This window comes from Hemiscyllium ocellatum, chromosome 2 (genome assembly GCF_020745735.1).
Source record: "Hemiscyllium ocellatum isolate sHemOce1 chromosome 2, sHemOce1.pat.X.cur, whole genome shotgun sequence".
Taxonomy (NCBI): domain Eukaryota; kingdom Metazoa; phylum Chordata; class Chondrichthyes; order Orectolobiformes; family Hemiscylliidae; genus Hemiscyllium; species Hemiscyllium ocellatum.
Window position 1 is genome coordinate 43,248,936 of NC_083402.1, and position 18,329 is coordinate 43,267,264.

The following is an 18,329-nucleotide window of genomic DNA, read 5'->3' on the forward strand; positions in this document are numbered from 1 at the left end:
AAGATATTTTTCCTTGCACAAAAAGAGAGAATGGAAAATAATTTCCTCCTGTGCACATCCAGGGAGGGCAAATTTGAAAAGCCCAGGGAGAAGAGACATCGGATTCAATCTAATCTCCGTTCCCAAGATTTCTGTCAGAGCATTCGCTACTCTGTCCCAGTATTTACGGATCTTGTGACATGTCCATAAACGGTGTGGAGAGTGCCCACTTCTATTTTACATTTAGGACACATTGGGGATGTTCCTACCCTAAATTTTGCAAGTCGTTCAGGTGCTATATGAGCCCTATGGAGTATCTTCAATTGAATAGCTTGAGTTCTATTACAAATAGACATCCTGCCAGACGTCCTCCCACATTTCTAAAGGGATTTCTAACCCCAATTCCTGGTCCATGTTTTAAACAGTCATTCCATGTCTTTCGATACCTCATTACATAATGAGTGATAAAGAATACTGACCGAGGGTGGACCTATTGGCCATAGCACTCTTCTCTCCCTATCTGATTTGTAGGGACTGTCTAATAATTCTGTATATAGTCTCTTATTTGGAAATACCGAAAAACGTTTCCATTAGGCAGTCCAAACTTCTGGTGCAACTGCTCAAAAGGCATCATAACCTGCCCATTGAACAGGCCCCCTAAGCAAGAGATACCTCCTGGACCTCCAGGTTTTAAATGTAGCATCTGTCAGCCCTAGCTGAAAACCCGATGCTCCCACAATAGAAGTATAAGGAGAGGTTTTTTTGTAGGTTACCCTCATCTTGCCGCATTATCCTCCAGGTTTTAATTGTATTTAATACCATAGGGTTTTTACGATAGTCCATGATAGATCTTATCTTATTTAAAAATAAAAGATTGATGAGGGAACACTTTGCTTGGGAGGTCTCGATGTCTAAACAAATTGATTGTGGGTCACGAGACCCAATCAGCTACATAGGATAATAAAGCACTCAACTCATACCCCCTAAAGTCTGGAAAATCCAGTCCTCCCCTTGCCTGTGGAAGCTGCAGCTTTTCTAATTTGATAAGAGGCCTTTTATGATTCCAGATCAAGGAACCAAGCCAGCCGTATAGTTTACGCAATGCCAGCTCAGCAACATCAGAGGAAGCATTCTCCTAGGATATAGGAGATGAGGCAGAATATTCATTTTAACTAGAGCTACTCTGCCTAATCAGAATATTGGGCGATCTCCCCAGCATTGAAGGTCCTGCCTTATTTTCTCTAGTAGGTGCACAAAATTGGCTTTGTATACTGGGGTGACCACATACTGGGGTGATTAAAAATACGTAAGTATAGAAAACCCTCTAGTGACCACCGAAAGGGAAAGCAAGATCCGTCCGATAAATAGGATATACTAGCGAGATCACCCAACAGCATGGCTTCCAATTTCATAAAATTGATTTTATAGCCTGAGAACATACTAAATAGATTGATTACATGAATTAAGCGGGGCACGGATATCAAAGGATTACTGAAGAAAAGGAGGACATCATCTGCATAGAGAGTGATTTTATGTTTACCTGAACCAATCCTTGGATCCACTATGTTAGAGTCGGTTCGTATAACTTCTGCTAGTGGTTCAATTATTAGCATGAATAATAATGATGAGAGAGGACAGCCCTGATGACAGCCCCTACCCACACTGAAGCTATCCGAACCTAAACCATTGGTAATCTCGACTGCTTTGGGGGTCATTGTATAATATTGAGACCCATTTAGAAAATACGTCTCTGACACTGAACCTTTCCAATGTGTAAAAAAGATATGACCATTCTACCCGACCAAATGCCTTCTCTGCATCAAAGAAACAACTATCCCTGGTATTCTTTCCTGTTGACAGGCTTGTATCATATTTAAGACCCTTCTAATATTGTTAGTTGATTTACGGCCCTTGATAAACCCCGTCTGATCCTCTCTTATAATATATGGTAAGACCCTCTCCAATCTTAATGCTAATGTTTTAGAAAGGATTTTAAAATCCACATTTAACAAGGATATTGGTCTATAGGATGAGCAATCTTCTGGAGCCTTGCCTTAAGAATGAGAGAAATATTTGCTTCTCTCAACGAAGGCGGGAGGCAGTCCTGACTATGTGAGTAATTATACATGTCTATAAGTGGACTAGCCAGTTCCCCTATAAATTCTTTATAAAATTCAACCTGGAATCCATATGGTCCAGGTACTTTGTCACTCTGAAGCTGTCTAATTGCGTCGAGTACTTCCTGGGTTGTCAGGGGTCATTCAGGACCGACACCTGCTCCGAGGTTAAATCCGGAAAGGCTAAGTTTTTAAAGATGGACTCCATCTTCTTAGTTCTATCCTCACAGTCCTGCAATTTATATAATTCAAAATAGAACTTTCTAAAGGCTGTATTGATCCTATTACGATCACAAGTCAGAGTGCCAGCCCTTTCCCTAATGTACGTGATAGCTTGAGGAGCCTTCTTTTTTCCTAGCAAGATACACTAGATATCTGCCAGGTTTGTTGCCATATTCATATAGTCTTTGCTTTGCAAATAATACATCCCTCTTTGCTGTTTGGGTAAGTGTAGTATTCAAGGCTGTCCTAAGGGCTGTGATCCTTTGTAGCTTAGTAATAGAGGGCCTATCAACATACGCTATCTCAGCTGTCTTCAAGCGAGCCTCGAGTAGGCGCTGTTGTTCTCCCTTTTGTCTTTTCTGGGACACAGGATATGAGATGATCAAACCTCGCGCATAAGCCTTAATGGTCTCCCACATCGTCGACGGGTTACTGGCCATACCTGAATTAATTTCCAAAAATGTTTTGAATTTCTGAGAAAAATATTTTATAAATTTGCTATCCTTCATTAAGAAAGAATCCATACGCCAATGTCAGGGGCCTGTCCCATCGTTCCTAGTCTTAACTTCCATATATACTGCGGCATGATCAGAGATTGCTATATTACCGATTTTGCAGGACAATATGGAATTCAAAAGGGTAGAGAGAGCAAAAAATCATCAATTCTAGTATGACACTTGTGTGGGTTAGAGTAGAAAGTAAAAGTCTCTGCCCTGGGGGTGAAGACACCTCCACACATCTACTAGCCCTAGCTCCTTATTCAGATCCGCCAATTGTCTAGATCTAAGAGATATGCCCATAGTACTCTTGGGTATCCTATCTGTCTCTGAGTACATAATACAATTAAAATCTCCTCCTATAATTGTATGGTGTGCCCCAAAAGCCATCAACTTGGAGAACGCTTCCATTACAAATTTGAAGGGGTATGCCAGGAGGCAATAAAAATTCAAAATCCCATACTCCCCTCCATTTATTAGGGCTTTGATCAGTATATACTGTCCAGATTCATCTTTTATTTGGCTTAATATTTTGAAAGGCAGATTCTTACAAATGAGAATGACTACTCCCCTACTTTTTGAACTAAAAGATGAGAAAAAGGCCTGGTCAAATCCACTCTGTTGTAATTTTAAGTGCTCTTTATCAAGTAGATGTGTCTCCTGTAAGAGAGCCATATCAACCCTTTTCTTTTTTGATAATATCTTCTTCCTTTTGATTGGTGAATTACTCCCCTTGACATTCCTTGACCACCTAAGTGAATGGCCAGCCGTGGTCTCCAGGCAAGAGACCACCCTCCCCAGGACAAAGAACCCCACCCAAAACACCTTGAGTAAAGACTATGGAAAATTCACAAAAGCAAAAGTTCTTTAAGACATTTACACCAACACAATTAAAAACTATTCCTAATTATGGAAAACAATACAAAACACATTTGAAAGGAGATTTTCCCCCTTGCTCCCAGGGGGTGTAACTACTTGTCAATAACTCCACCATAACATCTCCTAACTAGTGCCCCGCCCTCAACCCAGGCATTATAAAATAGAGTAGACAAATTCAAATGTTCTATAAAACCGTCCCCCAACCAACACCTAGGTGCGTTTAGCAAGCATAATACAAAATATAAATATATAAAACTACAAAGTTACAACCCCAGCAATTATTAGAAAACTAAGTAAGATGACCGAAGAAGAGAATCCTGCTCTTAAAAAAAGGTAGGACAAAACAAACCACCCCCTTCCACACAAATCAAATAAGGTGCGCAGCCTGTAAAAAAAAAAAATCATATTGAGTAACAAATAAGTTCCCCTCCCCACCCCCCAGAGAAGGTAATGAACTAAAAAGGATGGAGAAGAAAAATAGGGTAAACCAGGGTGGGGTGGTGGGGGGAGGGGGGTGGGGGCGGCAAAATAAAATCATTATCCATATGGTTTAAGCCTCACAGTCTAAGAGTACAAGAATTCTTTAGCCTTCTCCAGTGATCCAAAGTTATATACGGATCCTTTGTGGCTGAAGCAGAGCGTTACTGGGTAATGCGAGGAGTATTGGATATTTAGGTCCCTGAGACGCTTCCTCGCCTCATCGAATGCCCTCCTCTTGCGGACCATGGCTGGAGAAAAATCCTGGAATAACATAATCCTGGAACCCTTATGCATCATGGCCTGGGGATCCTTCCCCACTACTCTGGAGGCTTCCAGGAGCACCTGCTTCTCTTTATAGCATTGGAGCTGGACCAGAACCAGGTGGGGGCGCTGGTCCGACCTGGGTCTGTGTATAGCAACCCAGTGGGCCCACTCCACCTGTACCTGGCCTGGTCCAGACTCCAATTTTAATATTTGAGGGAGCCATTGCTCCAAAAGACTGCAAGCTGGCCTTCCTCTTCCCGTTCGGGAAGGCCCAGCAATCGAATATTATTGCAACGGCCCTGATTGTCAAGGTCGTTGATGTGCTCCTCCAAGGTCCGGACTCGCTGGTCGAGAGCCCGGACCTGGCCCACGGCCGACTCGGCAGCAGCTTCCAAGGTCATGGCCTTTTGCTCAGCCCCTCCGACGCACTGTTTGAGTTTTTCAATTTCTCGATCGTGTTGTAGAAGCACGACCGAGATCGACTCCCACCTGGACCTGGATTCTTCAATAAAGGCATCGATCTTCTCCTGCAGCTTGTTGATCCTGAAGATCAGGCTCACCTCTGCAGGTAAGTCCCCTGAGGTGGCCGCAGACGTCTCCGCCGCTGTGGGAGGGGTCGGGGAAGGGGTCCTGTTGCGAACTGTGGGAATTTTTACCCTCAGTCATTTTAAGAACAACACCAAACTGTTCAAGTTTGATGTAAAATGACTGACCAAGCTGGGCAAAAGCTATTTTAAATTATTTTAAAAGGTGTGGTGAAGGCGGGTGCCCTACTTTGACCGAGTCTTCGGCAGAGGACTACAGACTCAGACTTGCTGGGTCTCTGCCATCTTGAATCTCCCCAGAGGAACTTGTTAACATTGTATTTCCTGAATTAACACTCCTGAGACAAGTGTACATGATTATTGACTTGTCACTCTAGATTGACAGACTTTGGAACATCCAATACTTTTCTGTTTTGAGTCTCAAGAATAATTACCTTTCTCCAGGAATCTCTGTGAGAGAAATCTGTTTTTTTTGCCTATCTCTCCTGAAATGTGTTAGACTGTGTTTTTTGGGGACATTTGAATGGTAAGCGTTTATGCTTCTATTACTTTGTATGTTAACTTATTACATCTTCATTGAATAATAGAGTCATAGAGATGTACAGCATGGAAACAGACCCATTGGTCCAACTCATCCATGACGACCAGATATCCCTTCCCAATCTAGTCCCACCTGCCAACAGCCGGCCCATATCCCTCCAAACCCTTACTATTCCTTTACCCATCCAAATACCTCTTAAATGTTGCAATTGTACCAGCCTCCACCATATCCTATGGTAACTCATTCCATACACGTACCATCCTCTGTGTGAAAACGTTGACCCATAGGTGTCTTTTATATCTTTCCCCTCTCACCCTAAACCTATGCCCTCTAGTTCTGGACTCCCTGACCCCAAGGAAAAGACTTTGCCTATTTAACCCATCCATGCCCCTCATAATTTTGTAAACCTCTATAAGGTCACCCCTTAGCTTCCGACACTCCAGGGAAAACAGCCCCAGCCTGTTCAGCCTCTCCATATAGCTCAAATCCTCCAACCCTGGCAACATCCTTGTAAATCTTTTCTGAACCCTTTCAAGTTTCACAACATCTTTCCGATAGGAAGGAGATCAGAATTGCACGCAATATTCCAACAGTGGTCTAACCAATGTCCTGTACAGCTGCAACATGACCTCCCAACTCCTGTACTCCATACTCTGACCAATAAAAGAAAGCATACAAAATGCTTTCTTCACTATCCTATCCACCTGCGACTCCGCTTTCAAGGAGCTATGAACCTGCACTCGAAGGTCTCTTTGTTCAGCAACACTCCCTAGGACCTTACCATTAAGAGTATAAGTCCTGCTAAGATTTGCTTTCCCAAAATGCAGCACCTCTCATGTATCTGAATTAAACTCCATCTGCCACTTCTCAGCCCATTGGCCCATCTGGTCAAGATCCTGTTGTAATCTGAGGTAACCCTCTTCACTGTCCACTACACTTCTAATTTTGGTGTCATCTGCAAACTTACTAACTGTACCTTTTTATGCTCGTATCCAAATCATTTATGTAAATGACAAAAAGTAGAGGACTCAGCACCGATCCTTGTTGCACTCCACTGGTCACAGGCCTCCAGTCTGGAAAAACAACCCTCCAACACCACCTTCTGTCTTCTATCTTTGAGCCAGTTCTGTATCCAAATGGCTAGTTCTCCCTGTATTCCATGAGGTCTAACCTTGCTAATCAGTCTCCCATGGGAAACCTTGTCGCACGCCTTTTAGATCACATCTATCACTCTGCCCTCATCAATCCTTTTTGTTACTTCCTCAAAATACTCAATCAAATTTGTGAGACATGATTTCCCACGCACAAAGCCAAGCTGACTATCCCTAATCAGAAGTTGCCTTTCCAAATACATGTACATCCTGTCCCTCATGATTTCCTCCAACAACTTGCTCACCACCGACGTCAAGCTCACTGGTCTATAGTTCCCTGATTTGTCCTTATCACCCTTCTTAAGGGGGCACGGTGGCACAGTGGTTAGCACTGCTGCCTCACAGCACCAGAGACCCGGGTTCAATTCCCGACTCAGGCGACTGACTGTGTGGAGTTTGCACGTTCTCCCCGTGTCTGCGTGGGTTTCCTCCGGGTGCTCCGGTTTCCTCCCACAGTCCAAAGATGTGCGGGTCAGGTGAATTGGCCATGCTAAATTGCCCGTAGTCTTAGGCAAGGGGTAAATGTAGGGGTATGGGTGGGTTGCGCTTCGGCAGGTCGGTGTGGACTTGTTGGGCCAAAGGGCCTGTTTCCACACTGTAAGTAATCTAATCTAATCTAATCTAAACAGTGGCACCACCTTAGCCAACCTCCAGTCTTCCAGCATCTCACCTGGGACTATCGATGATACAAATATCTCAGCAAGAGACCCAGCGATCACTTCTCTAGCTTCCCACAGAGTTCTCGGGTACACCTGATCAGGTTCTGGGGATTTATCCACCTTTAACCGTTTCAAGATATCCAGCACTTCATCCTCTGTAACATGGACATTTTGCAAGATGTCACTGTCTATTTCCCTACCGTCTATATCTTCCATATCCTTTTTCTCAGTAAATACTGATGCAAAATATTCGTTTAGTATCTCCCCCATTTTCTGTGGCTCCACACACAGTTTTGTTTTGTTCAACCAATAACCGTTTATCAAGAAACCTGGTTGATAGATCTTGTATTTTCAAACCTAAATATAAATAAGATATTTAATTGGCTATTTTGGTAACTGGAAAATAATTTTATTCTGCTTTGATTTGTGGACTAGTGGGACTAGAGCAATAGTGCACTTCTTCTCCAGTTTATGTTGAGAATCATATGGATTGTTGCAAATGAAATGACATATCGCTATCTGCTTTTGGGGATTTTGTGCATTTCTCTCAATTCAAATTAGTCCCAACTCTACGCCATGCAATGGCTTTAGCATCTCCCACTTTGTAAACATCCAGAGACTTCTGGCACTGTTGATTTCAGAAACCAATGTAACTAAGTTTTAGAATTCACTCCACATACTCTCTTAATGTCAGGCTCAGCACCACCAATTAGCAGTTTACTGCTGGTGTTGCTCTCCAGGACACATTCCTATAAGAGCATGGCTTGAAAGGTCGAACAGTGAAACCCTTTGTATTATGAATTGGATTAATCAATCTTGGAAAAGCTGCATGTGTGTATCTCAAACCCTCATATAGCCTCTCGGTTTAGGATTCAGAGTAATTTTAAACTCTATGTACATGCAATTTCTCTCTCCACAGATGGGACTGGGCCAGCTGAACTTTTTCCGGCACTTTGGTTTTACTAGCTTACCGTCTGTCATAGGGAAGATGTTATATGCTATTATTAAAGATTTTATGGGAGAGCACTTAAATAAATTCAAAGTAATTAGCCATTGTCAGTATGGTTTTGTGAAAGAGAAACCATGTTTAATTGATTCATTTGCGTTGTTTGAGGAAGTAATGTGCTTTGGATAAAGGGAAATCGATAGTAAACTATAACTGCATTCCTAGTAGGCATTTAATAAGATGTCACCTCAAATATTGTTGTGGAAATTAAAGGCACATGGGTGATGTGTTAGTGCATTGGCACGAATAGAAGATTAGCTTCCTAACGGGAAGCAGATAGTAGGAATAAAAAAAGGCTATCGTCCAGTTGCCGAGCTGTAATAGGTGATGTGACTCAGGAGTCAGTGCTGACTCCTCAACATTTTATACAAGATAACTTAGATGAAGGCAGTGAAGGTTTGGTAGCTAAATTTGCTAATGGCACCAACCTAAGTAGGAAATTTAGTTTTGAGTAAGACGTGAGGTTGCTACAGTGGTTTTTGACTGGACAAACATTGGAGTACAATGTTATAAATGTGAAATTGTTCATTTTGGCTGGAAGAACGAAACAAAAGCTTATTATCTAAATGCTAAGAGTTTGTAGAGCTCGGAGATGCCTGGGGATCTGAGCGTCCTAATGCATGATTTATAAAAGATGAGTATGCAGGTGCAGCAAGTATTGAGGAACGCTAATACAATGGTTTATTGTGAGGAAAATTGAATACAAAAGTAAGGAAGTTCTGCCTTAGTTATACTGACTCTTGGTGAGACTATATTTGAAGTATTGCATACAGTACTGATACTTTTGTGAAGAATGAAAGTATGTTGGAAGCAGATCAGAGATGTTTTACGAGACTATCAACTGGAATGGGTGGGTTATGCTATAAGGGAAAGTTGGACAGGATAGGCTTGTATCCTCTGGAGTTTAGAAGAGTAAGTGGAGCCTTATTGAAACATATCAGACCCTGAGGAGTGTTAAGAGGGTAGATATGGAAAGGTTGTTTCCAATTCTAGGCAAATCTAAAATGATCATGGAGAGTCACTGTTGGATGATAGTTTCAAAGGCTGTTGAAGGCTGAGAAAGACACAGAGCTATGATTTACTTTGCCACAGGCACAAGAGTAATGCATTTTGGAAGTGTCTTGTGAGGGAGCCGTGGTTTAATAAGGAACTGGAATCCCTTGTGAAAGGGAAGAGGGCGGCCTATGTAAAGATGAGGCGTGAAGGTTCAGTTGGGGCGATTGAGAGTTAAGGTAGCCAGGAAGGATCTAAAGAGAGAGCTAAGAGCAGTAAGGAGGGGACATGAAAAGTCCTTGGTAGGATTAGGGAAAACCCAAAGGCTTTCTATAGGTATGTCAGGAATAAAAGGATGGCTAGGGTAGGTATCGGTCCAGTCAAGGATAGTAGTGGGAAGTTGTGCGTGGAGGCGGAGGAGATTGGAGAGATGCTAAATCAATACTTTTCGTCAGTATTCACTCAGGAACAGGACACTGTTGTTGATGTGAATATTGAATCACAAGTCATTAGAATGGATGGCCTTGAGGTATGTAGGGAAGAGCTCTGGGGAATACTGGAAAGGATGAAAATAGATAAGTCCCTTGGGCCTGATGGCATTTATCCTAGGATCCTCTGGGAAGCAAGGGAGGAGATAGCGGAGCCATTGGCCTTGATTTTTATGTCGTCATTGTCTACGGGAATAGTGCCAGAAGACTGGAGGATAGCGAATGTGGTCCCCTTGTTCAAGAAGGGGAGTAGGGATAGCCCTAGTAACTATAGGCCAGTGAGTCTCACTTCTGTTGTGGGCAAAGTCTTAGAGAGAATTGTAAGGGATAGGATTTATGAACATCTGGATAGGAATAATGTGATCAAGGATAGTCAGCATGGTTTTGTGAAGGGCAGGTCGTGCCTCACAAACCTTACTGAATTCTTTGAGAAGGTGACTAAGGAAGTGGACGAGGGTAAAGCAGTAGATGTGATGTATATGGATTTTAGCAAGGCGTTTGATAAGGTACCCCATGGTAGGCTAATGCAAAAACTACGGAGGTATGGCATTGAGGGTGCATTAGAGGTTTGGATTAGGAATTGGCTGGATGGAAGGAGACAGAGGGTAGTAGTTGATGGTATAGGTTCATCTTGGAGTGCAGTTACTAGCGGTGTTCCACAAGGATCTGTTTTGGGACCATTGCTGTTTGTCATTTTTATAAATGACCTAGAGGAGGGGCTTGAAAGCTGGGTGAGCAAGTTTGTGGATGACACAAAAGTCGGTGGAGTTGTGGACAGCGAAGAAGGATGTGGCAGGTTACAGCAAGATATAGATAAGTTGCAGAGCTGGGCAGAAAGGTGGCAAATGGAGTTCAATGTAGCTAAGTGTGAAGTCATTCACTTTGGTAGGAGTAACAAGAAGATGGATTACTGGGCTAATGGTAGGCTACTTGGTAGTGTGGATGAGCAGAGGGATCTTGGTGTCCATGTACACAGATCTCTGAAAGTTGCCACCCAGGTAAATAGTGCTGTGAAGAAGGCATATGGTGTACTGGGATTTATTGGTAGAGGAATTGAGTTCCGGAGTCCTGAGGTTATGTTGCAGTTGTATAAGACTCTGGTGTGGCCTCATCTGGAGTATTGTGTGCAGTTTTGGTCGCCATACTATAAGAAGGATGTGGAGGCATTGGAACGAGCGCAGAGGAGGTTTACCAGGATGTTGCCTGGCATGGTAGGAAGATCATATGAGGAAAAGCTGAGGCACTTGGGGCTGTTCTCATTGGAGAAAAGAAGATTTAGGGGAGATTTGATAGAGGTGTACAAGATGATTAGGGGTTTAGATAGGGTTGACAGTGAGAACCTTTTTCCGCTAATGGAGTCAGCTGTTACTAGGGGACACAGCTTTAAATTAAGGGGTGGTTGGTATAGGACAGATGTTAGGGGTAGATTCTTTACTCAGCGGGTTGTGAGTTCATGGAATGCCCTGCCAGTAGCAGTGGTGGACTCTCCCTCTTTATGGTCATTTAAGTGGGCATTGGATAAGCATATGGAGGTTATTGGGCTAGTGTAGGTTAGGTAGGCTTCGGTCGGCGCAACATCGAGGGCCGAAGGGCCTGTACTGCGCTGTATTTTTCTATGTTCTATGTTCTGTACCCTACTGTCTCCGTTTTGGCAAAGTTCAAATGTCAATGCAATTTGAAGTGAAGTATTTCCACTCTCTGAGCAATGCACTTTATACCATAAATATATGCTCTGTTATTTGCTTACTTGTCAAATGTGCCTGTCTGCATTTGCTTTAGCAAATAAATTAACCATGGTGACTAGACATAGAACACATATACACTGTCATAAATCAGTTCCTTGACTATGTTAAGACTGGTTCACTCCTGATTAGAATGAGAACAAATCTTTTAAAAGCAAATCAGAGGAATAATTAATTCTTGTTGAGTAAATGTTTGGAAACCAACAAGATGTGAAATAAAGTTGGTCTTTCTCTGATAAATATGGGGAGCTACCTCCTGTAGCTGCACTTAACTAAATCTGTGAATGTGGAAAGAACTTTTGTGAAAAGGGGAGCAAACATGTGGGCTCCACCTGCAAGACCCCTTCGAGTTGCACACTGTTTGGACTTGTAACCAGCGATTCAAATACATGGGATGGCATTTTGACTTGTCATTGAAGTCCCCAAAATGCCTGGGAAAATTCAATCGTGGAGCAGACCATTAGGGAAAAGTCACTCCATCATAGAATGGATAGAGTCTTAGGAGCTTCATCTTCAATCACAGACTGGTTGTCCCTTACACTGGGTATTGCAAAGCACATTGTGCACACATCAGCAGCAAACACTGAACCCAGAAACACGGCAAGTGAAAAGGAAAGGAAAATAAGTGAGTAAGTTATTAGGTGCTGCTGAGGCAGGAAAGCTAAGACCAGGGGATACTTTTGTGTGTGTGATCGGGGAGTGGGGGGACAAAAAACCAGAGAGTCACCTGTTGTGAGTCAGTTCAGTCTTATTTGGGAGGGTTTAAAGCATCTGCCAGGTGATAAAGAGGCTCCAAGGAAGCAAGAGCTCCAAGGAAACGAGAGGTGGAAGAAAGAGCTGTGACGGCAGAGAGGGGGAGGAAAGAGGCTGCACAGTGCATGGGGGGAGAAGAAAGATTCTCAAACGCAGTGAAGGAGGAGAGGCTGCAAGTTACATGTTAGGAGAGAGGCTGTATGGGTGAAAGGACAGTTTTCAAGTTTTTGAGAATGCTTATCCAACTGGAAGTTAGGAATACCTGAAATTCCTGAATTCCTTACAAATTAATGTGGAATCTCAAGCTTAAGGTTGCCTATGTTCAGGAGCTACAATTGGGGAAACGTTTAGTGGACACTTATAATCAACACTGCGTTAATTGTTAAATTTTAAATGCGAAATGCAGTGAAGAGGATAGCAACTGACTGTTTATAATCTTTCAGCTTTGCACAAATGAAGTGGATATGTATTAGTTTTGACTTCACTAATCTGCAGTAGGTGCACTTAGGATGTTTTTTTTCGTGTAAGCGTGTGTCACTTTGTTTAAAAAAAGTGGCTTTTTACTAGCTTAGACCTATTTTGTGCCAAATTAAATACTGTGATGTCCAAGCAATTCACATTTTCTTTGTGAATTGTCAAGAAAATCTTAAGACCAAGAAATTGAATGTTTTCAAGAAGGAGTTACTTGTAGTTCTTAGGGCTAAAAGGATCAAAGGGTATGTGGAGAAAGAGGGAATAATGTACTGTGCTGGGACTCTCCTGAATGCCTGCACCACAACAACTGCAATGGTTCAAGGAGACGGCTTACCACAACCTTCTCAAATTGGAGATGGATGATAAATGCTGGCCTTGCCAGGGATGCTCACATCTGCAGTTGAGTAAAAAGAAATGGTGTATCGTTTGAAAGGTGTTATTTTCATTCCTGTATCTGGTTTGCTAATAGGTGCTGGAATTGTCTTGCATGAAAGAAAAGTGCGAGTTTGGGCCAGTCAGTGTGGTCACAAAATCAATTACATCCCTCTCCCATATTCCCTTTAACTACCTCCAAATTCTTCTCCCAAACTTCCCCCCTTGACAAGTTGTTTCACATCTCTGTTACTTTGTGTCCAGTTTTCAGGATTTATTAACACTGACTTCATGCATATGTTTTCAGACTGCAGCTCGAGAGCTGAATATTTACTGTCACCCTGACCATAACTTCATGACTGCCAGCATACCAGTTCACCGTCTATTTGTTCATGTCCGTCGGCTAGTCGCTAAAGGATATAAGGTACGCTTGCTGAGTTCTGAGTTCTGACTGTTTCCCTTCTCTTAAAAGGTTGAAGAATAATTGGTTAAATTTTTGCTTGTTACTTTTTCCATACACTGCTATTCTTGGAAACTCAAAGTAATGGCGATTAGCAATATGTTATAACTTGCTGCTGGGAGGGTGAAGATGTGGGAGGAATGTAGACGTTTTTACTGCTCTTTGTCGTGTGGAATTCTCTAGGATTGCATTTTCAAATTTAGTAAGCTTTGATGTCAGTTTTGCAATACATTGAAGGTGTTCCATTGTGCCATCTCAGTGTCATTCTCTGCAGTAACTCTGGGCAGATAACTTTTATGGAGATCATCAGGAGGGTGAGATTTGGATGTGGGTGAAGGAATGATGTGTCTCTTTCAAAACCCTCCCCAGAAAATGAATTCTGGATTGATATCTATGAGGCCTTTCACAGAAAGGGTGAAGGGGAAGAATGATGATGATATCTGTTAAAGCCAATCTTTGATCCTTGTTAACATCTCTCTACTTTTACCTAGCACCTAAGAGCCTCATGGTCTGCTGTCTTGGGTATGCAGCTTGGTCCTGAGCTCAATTTCCTGTTCCAGGTCAAGGCATTGCTCTTGCCTGACACTTACTCATTTCATAACCAAGAACATTTTGTTCCGATTCCACAACTTTACCCTACCTTTTATAATGAAGGGCTTATGCCCGAAATGTCGAATTTCCTGTTCCTTGGATGCTGCCTGACCTGCTGCGCTTTTCCAGCAACACATTTTCAGCTTTTATAACTTTCCACCCTACTGCCAATGAAACTGTAATCATATCTCCATTTGGCTGTTTCTCACTTATTTTTGAAAGAAGGACAGACTTGCCTTTGTATAGCACCTTTCGTGACCGAGTTGCATTGCAGTCACTGAAGTACGTTTGAAGTGCAGTCGCTGCTTTAATGTAGGAAGCAATGTGACTGACTTATTCCCGTAAATGATAACCTGATAATGACTGTCATTTGTTTATGTGATCTTAATTGATTGATCCACTGGCCGGGCCACCCCTGCTTTTGAAATAATTCTGTGGGATTTTTGAGCATCTAGCTCAAGAACCTTACTTTAATATCTCATCCAGAAGATAGATGGCAGTGCGAGCCATGCAACACTCCTCAGAACTGCATTGGAGTGCTGACTTACCAAAACATTTTCTTGAACTATCCTTGTGGCCTAACATCCCAATTCTCTCCATTTGCTGTTTTCCCTCCTGTACTCAACTTGACTTTTTTTTTTCTTTTTTTTGTGTAAAGTGCTTTGAAGGCATTTTTTTGCTGTAAGAGAATAAGTGTTTTATCTTTTGTGTAATGGATGACAGCTTATGGCAGAATAATTCCATTTGGTCGTAGCTAATGTTTTTTAATATGCAAGTTCTATACTACCAAGCAAATTTTACATCTCAAAAATGTGTAAAGTGTTCTTTGAGTTAATGCAAGTTGTGCTGAAATATGTAGTTTTATATTTAAATATACATTGTGTTACCCGGTAAATTAATTTAAAACCAATGAGTGAGAGTATTTCTTCCTTTAGCAAATAGTAAATCTGAGTGAATTTGTTTTTGAGGAATTGCAGTATTTCCATCCACTATTTAACAGCAACGTGCGATGTTATTGACCATGCATTTCCTTTAATATTGCATTGAATCTGAAGCACATTACTGTGTATGTATCTGTTTCAGGTGGGAGTGGTGAAACAGACTGAGACTGCAGCTCTTAAAGCTGTTGGAGAGAACAAAGGCAATCTGTTCACTCGCAAGCTGACTGCTCTCTACACCAAGTCTACACTCATTGGAGAAGATATCCTTTCAGCTCCATTATCTCTTTGAACTCTATTCGCTTCTCCATTGCACCACCTCATGGTGTGAACTGGGAAGTGCACTGATGGTCTCAGGATTTTAAGATATTTTCTAATCAACCTGTTCAGAGACATTATTGTGCACCACTGCAGCAGGTGGGACTTGAACCCAGGCCTGCTGGTTTAGAGGTTGGGATACTACCACTGCATCACAAGCACTCCTCATAGGGTTTAAAGTAAAAAAGAAGAGTTTTTTTTTCTAATCTACCTATTTAGTGATCTTATTACATACCTTTGGAGCAGGTGGGACTTGGGCCTCTCAGTCCAGCAGTAGGGATACTACCTCGGTGCCACAAGAAGGCCCCCTCGTAGGGTTTTAAGCTCATATAGATTTATTCTGTGAGCAGAGTTGTTCTGTTGTCCAGAATGATCCCAGTTTCGCAGGGTGAACGTACCTGACAGCTGTGTTGCAGATTCCCATGCACAAGCCTAAGAATTTTAGATTTTTAGGGGATTTTGCTTGTGTTCAGGAGGTGGTCCTAGTTGGGATTTCATGGGAACAGTGTGTGTTGGCGTTGCTGACTGTTAACAGAGAAATGGAGTCCCAAGTCTACAGGATATTAAAAAACAGTGTAAAGTTATGTAACTTAAGCCCTAACATTATTTCCTCTGATTTTTTAAACAATAATGAGCATAAAGCGAGAAATGCTTGCATTGATTTTCTTATTTATGAATTTTCTACATTTAATAGTTTCTTTCAGTGATAGCATGATGCCATGCTGCATTCAAGGTAGAGATGTGATCCTCCGTGACAGTAAAACTTGCTGCTTAATGATGCGGGTCTTGTCTTTAGTTTGGTCTTGTGTAGTTATGTAGGATTTTATAGCACAGAAACGAGGCATTCCGTCCATAGATCTACCCCAGTGTTTTGCTCCACATGACCTTTCTCCCAAGCATTTTCAACTAATGCCATCAGTATTTCTTAGTCCTTCCACATGCTTTTTTTTCTAGTTTGTTCTGAAAGGCATATGTGTAATTGTCTCAATTACTTCCAGTAGTAGTGAATTCTACACTCTTGCCAACTCTTTAGTTGGAGTAGTGCTTCTGAGTTGCTTATTGGATTCACCAGTGATGTTACAACCAGATGAGAAGGGGCAAATTGCCCTGCTCGCTCCATCTATTTTTATTATCCACTCTTTGTCAGTCACATCTAAATTTTTGTTTTCTTACTTTAGCATATAGCTAAATTATTTTAATTAATAAGCATTTTAATTAAAACCTTGTTCTCTGGATCAAAATGAAGGCTTCAGTTCTCAAGGTTTTCTTGAGTGAAAGAAAGGGGACTTTTGTTACCTATTATCCTCAAGAAAAATAATAAAATGTGCATCATGCGTGCATACAAACACCGGTTTAAAGCTTAAACTGAAGATATTATCTGGTACAAAGGAAGATCCAATAAAGTATTTTTTTTTTGAAAAGCAAATCATTAAGGGTTTTTAAGGTGTTAAATCTTAACCTGAACCCATAGTTATTTAATGGATGTGATGTATCCTCAGCAGCTGAAATCTGTAAATAGTCTTGATTTCTCAGTGGAAAGATGAGTCCCTTTGTGACTGAATGCTGCTTTTGAGATGCTGAGTGAAACAGAGAGAGAGAGAGAGAGAGAGACTCTTTTAGTTCGATCTTAAAAATCCATTTTCCTTCTGCCCGAAAACTGTCTTCCTCACATATAGTTAACTTGTGTATTGTCACATCTGGTTCCCTTATTTTTTTGAATAGGTGACTTTCATCTCAATATGTGGAACCTCTGGAAAGGTGTAAATCAAAAATAGGAGATGAGGTTTTCTTCATTCCTGACCACATCCTGGTGTCTTTTGAGAAAATGTTAATTTCAGCTTGGACTGTTTTTGTTTATCTTTGAATGTCGATTTGCTCGCTGAGCTGGAAGGTTCATGTCCAGATGTTTTGTTACCCTGCTAGGTAACATCTTCAGTGGGCCTCAGGCGAAGCAATGCTGAAAATCCCTGCTTTCTATTTATATGTTTGGGTTTCTTTGGGTTGGTGATATCATTTCCTGTGGTGATGTTATTTGCTGTGGTGAAGTCACTTCCTGTTCCTTTTCTCAGGGGATGGGAGATGGGGTCTAACTCAGTGTGTTTGTTGATAGAGTTCCGGTTGGAATGCCATGCTTCTAGGAATTCTTGTGCGTGTCTTTGTTTGGCTTGTCCTAGGATGGATGTATTGTTCCAGTCAAAGTGTGTACTTCCTCATCTGTATGTAAGGATACTAGTGAGAGAGAGTATATCTTTTTGTGGCTAGTTGGTGTTCATGTATCCTGGTGGCTAGTTTTGTTTATCTTTAGTTTTGTGAGTTTGACTTAACCAATATTAGCCATCTTAAATTAGCATTCTTTTCCTTTATTTTTAAAACTATATTCATGAAAGATCACAGGCATTAAAATCAGGTGATAGAAGTTGAAAAATTTTGTCAAATTTTATTTTTGATAGTGATTATCTTGCACTTCTAAGCTAGTTTCTGATCTTGCCAATGAGTGGGAACATTATTTCCATGTCTGTCAGTCAAACCAATTTCACTATTAAAGATTTTTTTCTATTCTTTGTTATCCTTTTCCTAGAAACAAAAATGTTAGTTGGAGTCCATGTCTTGTTATATGATGTGATAGTGTAATGATATTACTTTGAAAGCAATTTGACCAGAGGTTTGGTGACCTGATGTTTGGAATATGACTCCTTGTAATCCGAACATGAAAGAGTGATATCAGTAAAAGTAAGTATGGAGTTATTAGATTGTCATATTAACCTGCATGGTTCATTCACCATATTAAGAGTTTTTTTGAGGAAGTCTTGTCCAGAGTGGATAGAGGGCAACCAGTAGAGATGCTGTATTTGGATTTCCA

The 18,329-nt window shown here is 41.5% G+C and overlaps 1 protein-coding gene across 1 annotated transcript in view; it reads left to right on the plus strand.

Moving 5' to 3' along the window:
- msh3 (mutS homolog 3 (E. coli)) overlaps nt 1-18,329 on the plus strand; it is a 274,896-nt gene that overhangs the window by 19,198 nt on the left and 237,369 nt on the right. The window contains exons 5-6 of the mRNA XM_060843997.1: nt 13,470-13,586; nt 15,297-15,414. Coding sequence (XP_060699980.1) covers nt 13,470-13,586; nt 15,297-15,414 — 235 coding nt within the window. The remainder of the gene's footprint in view (nt 1-13,469; nt 13,587-15,296; nt 15,415-18,329) is intronic.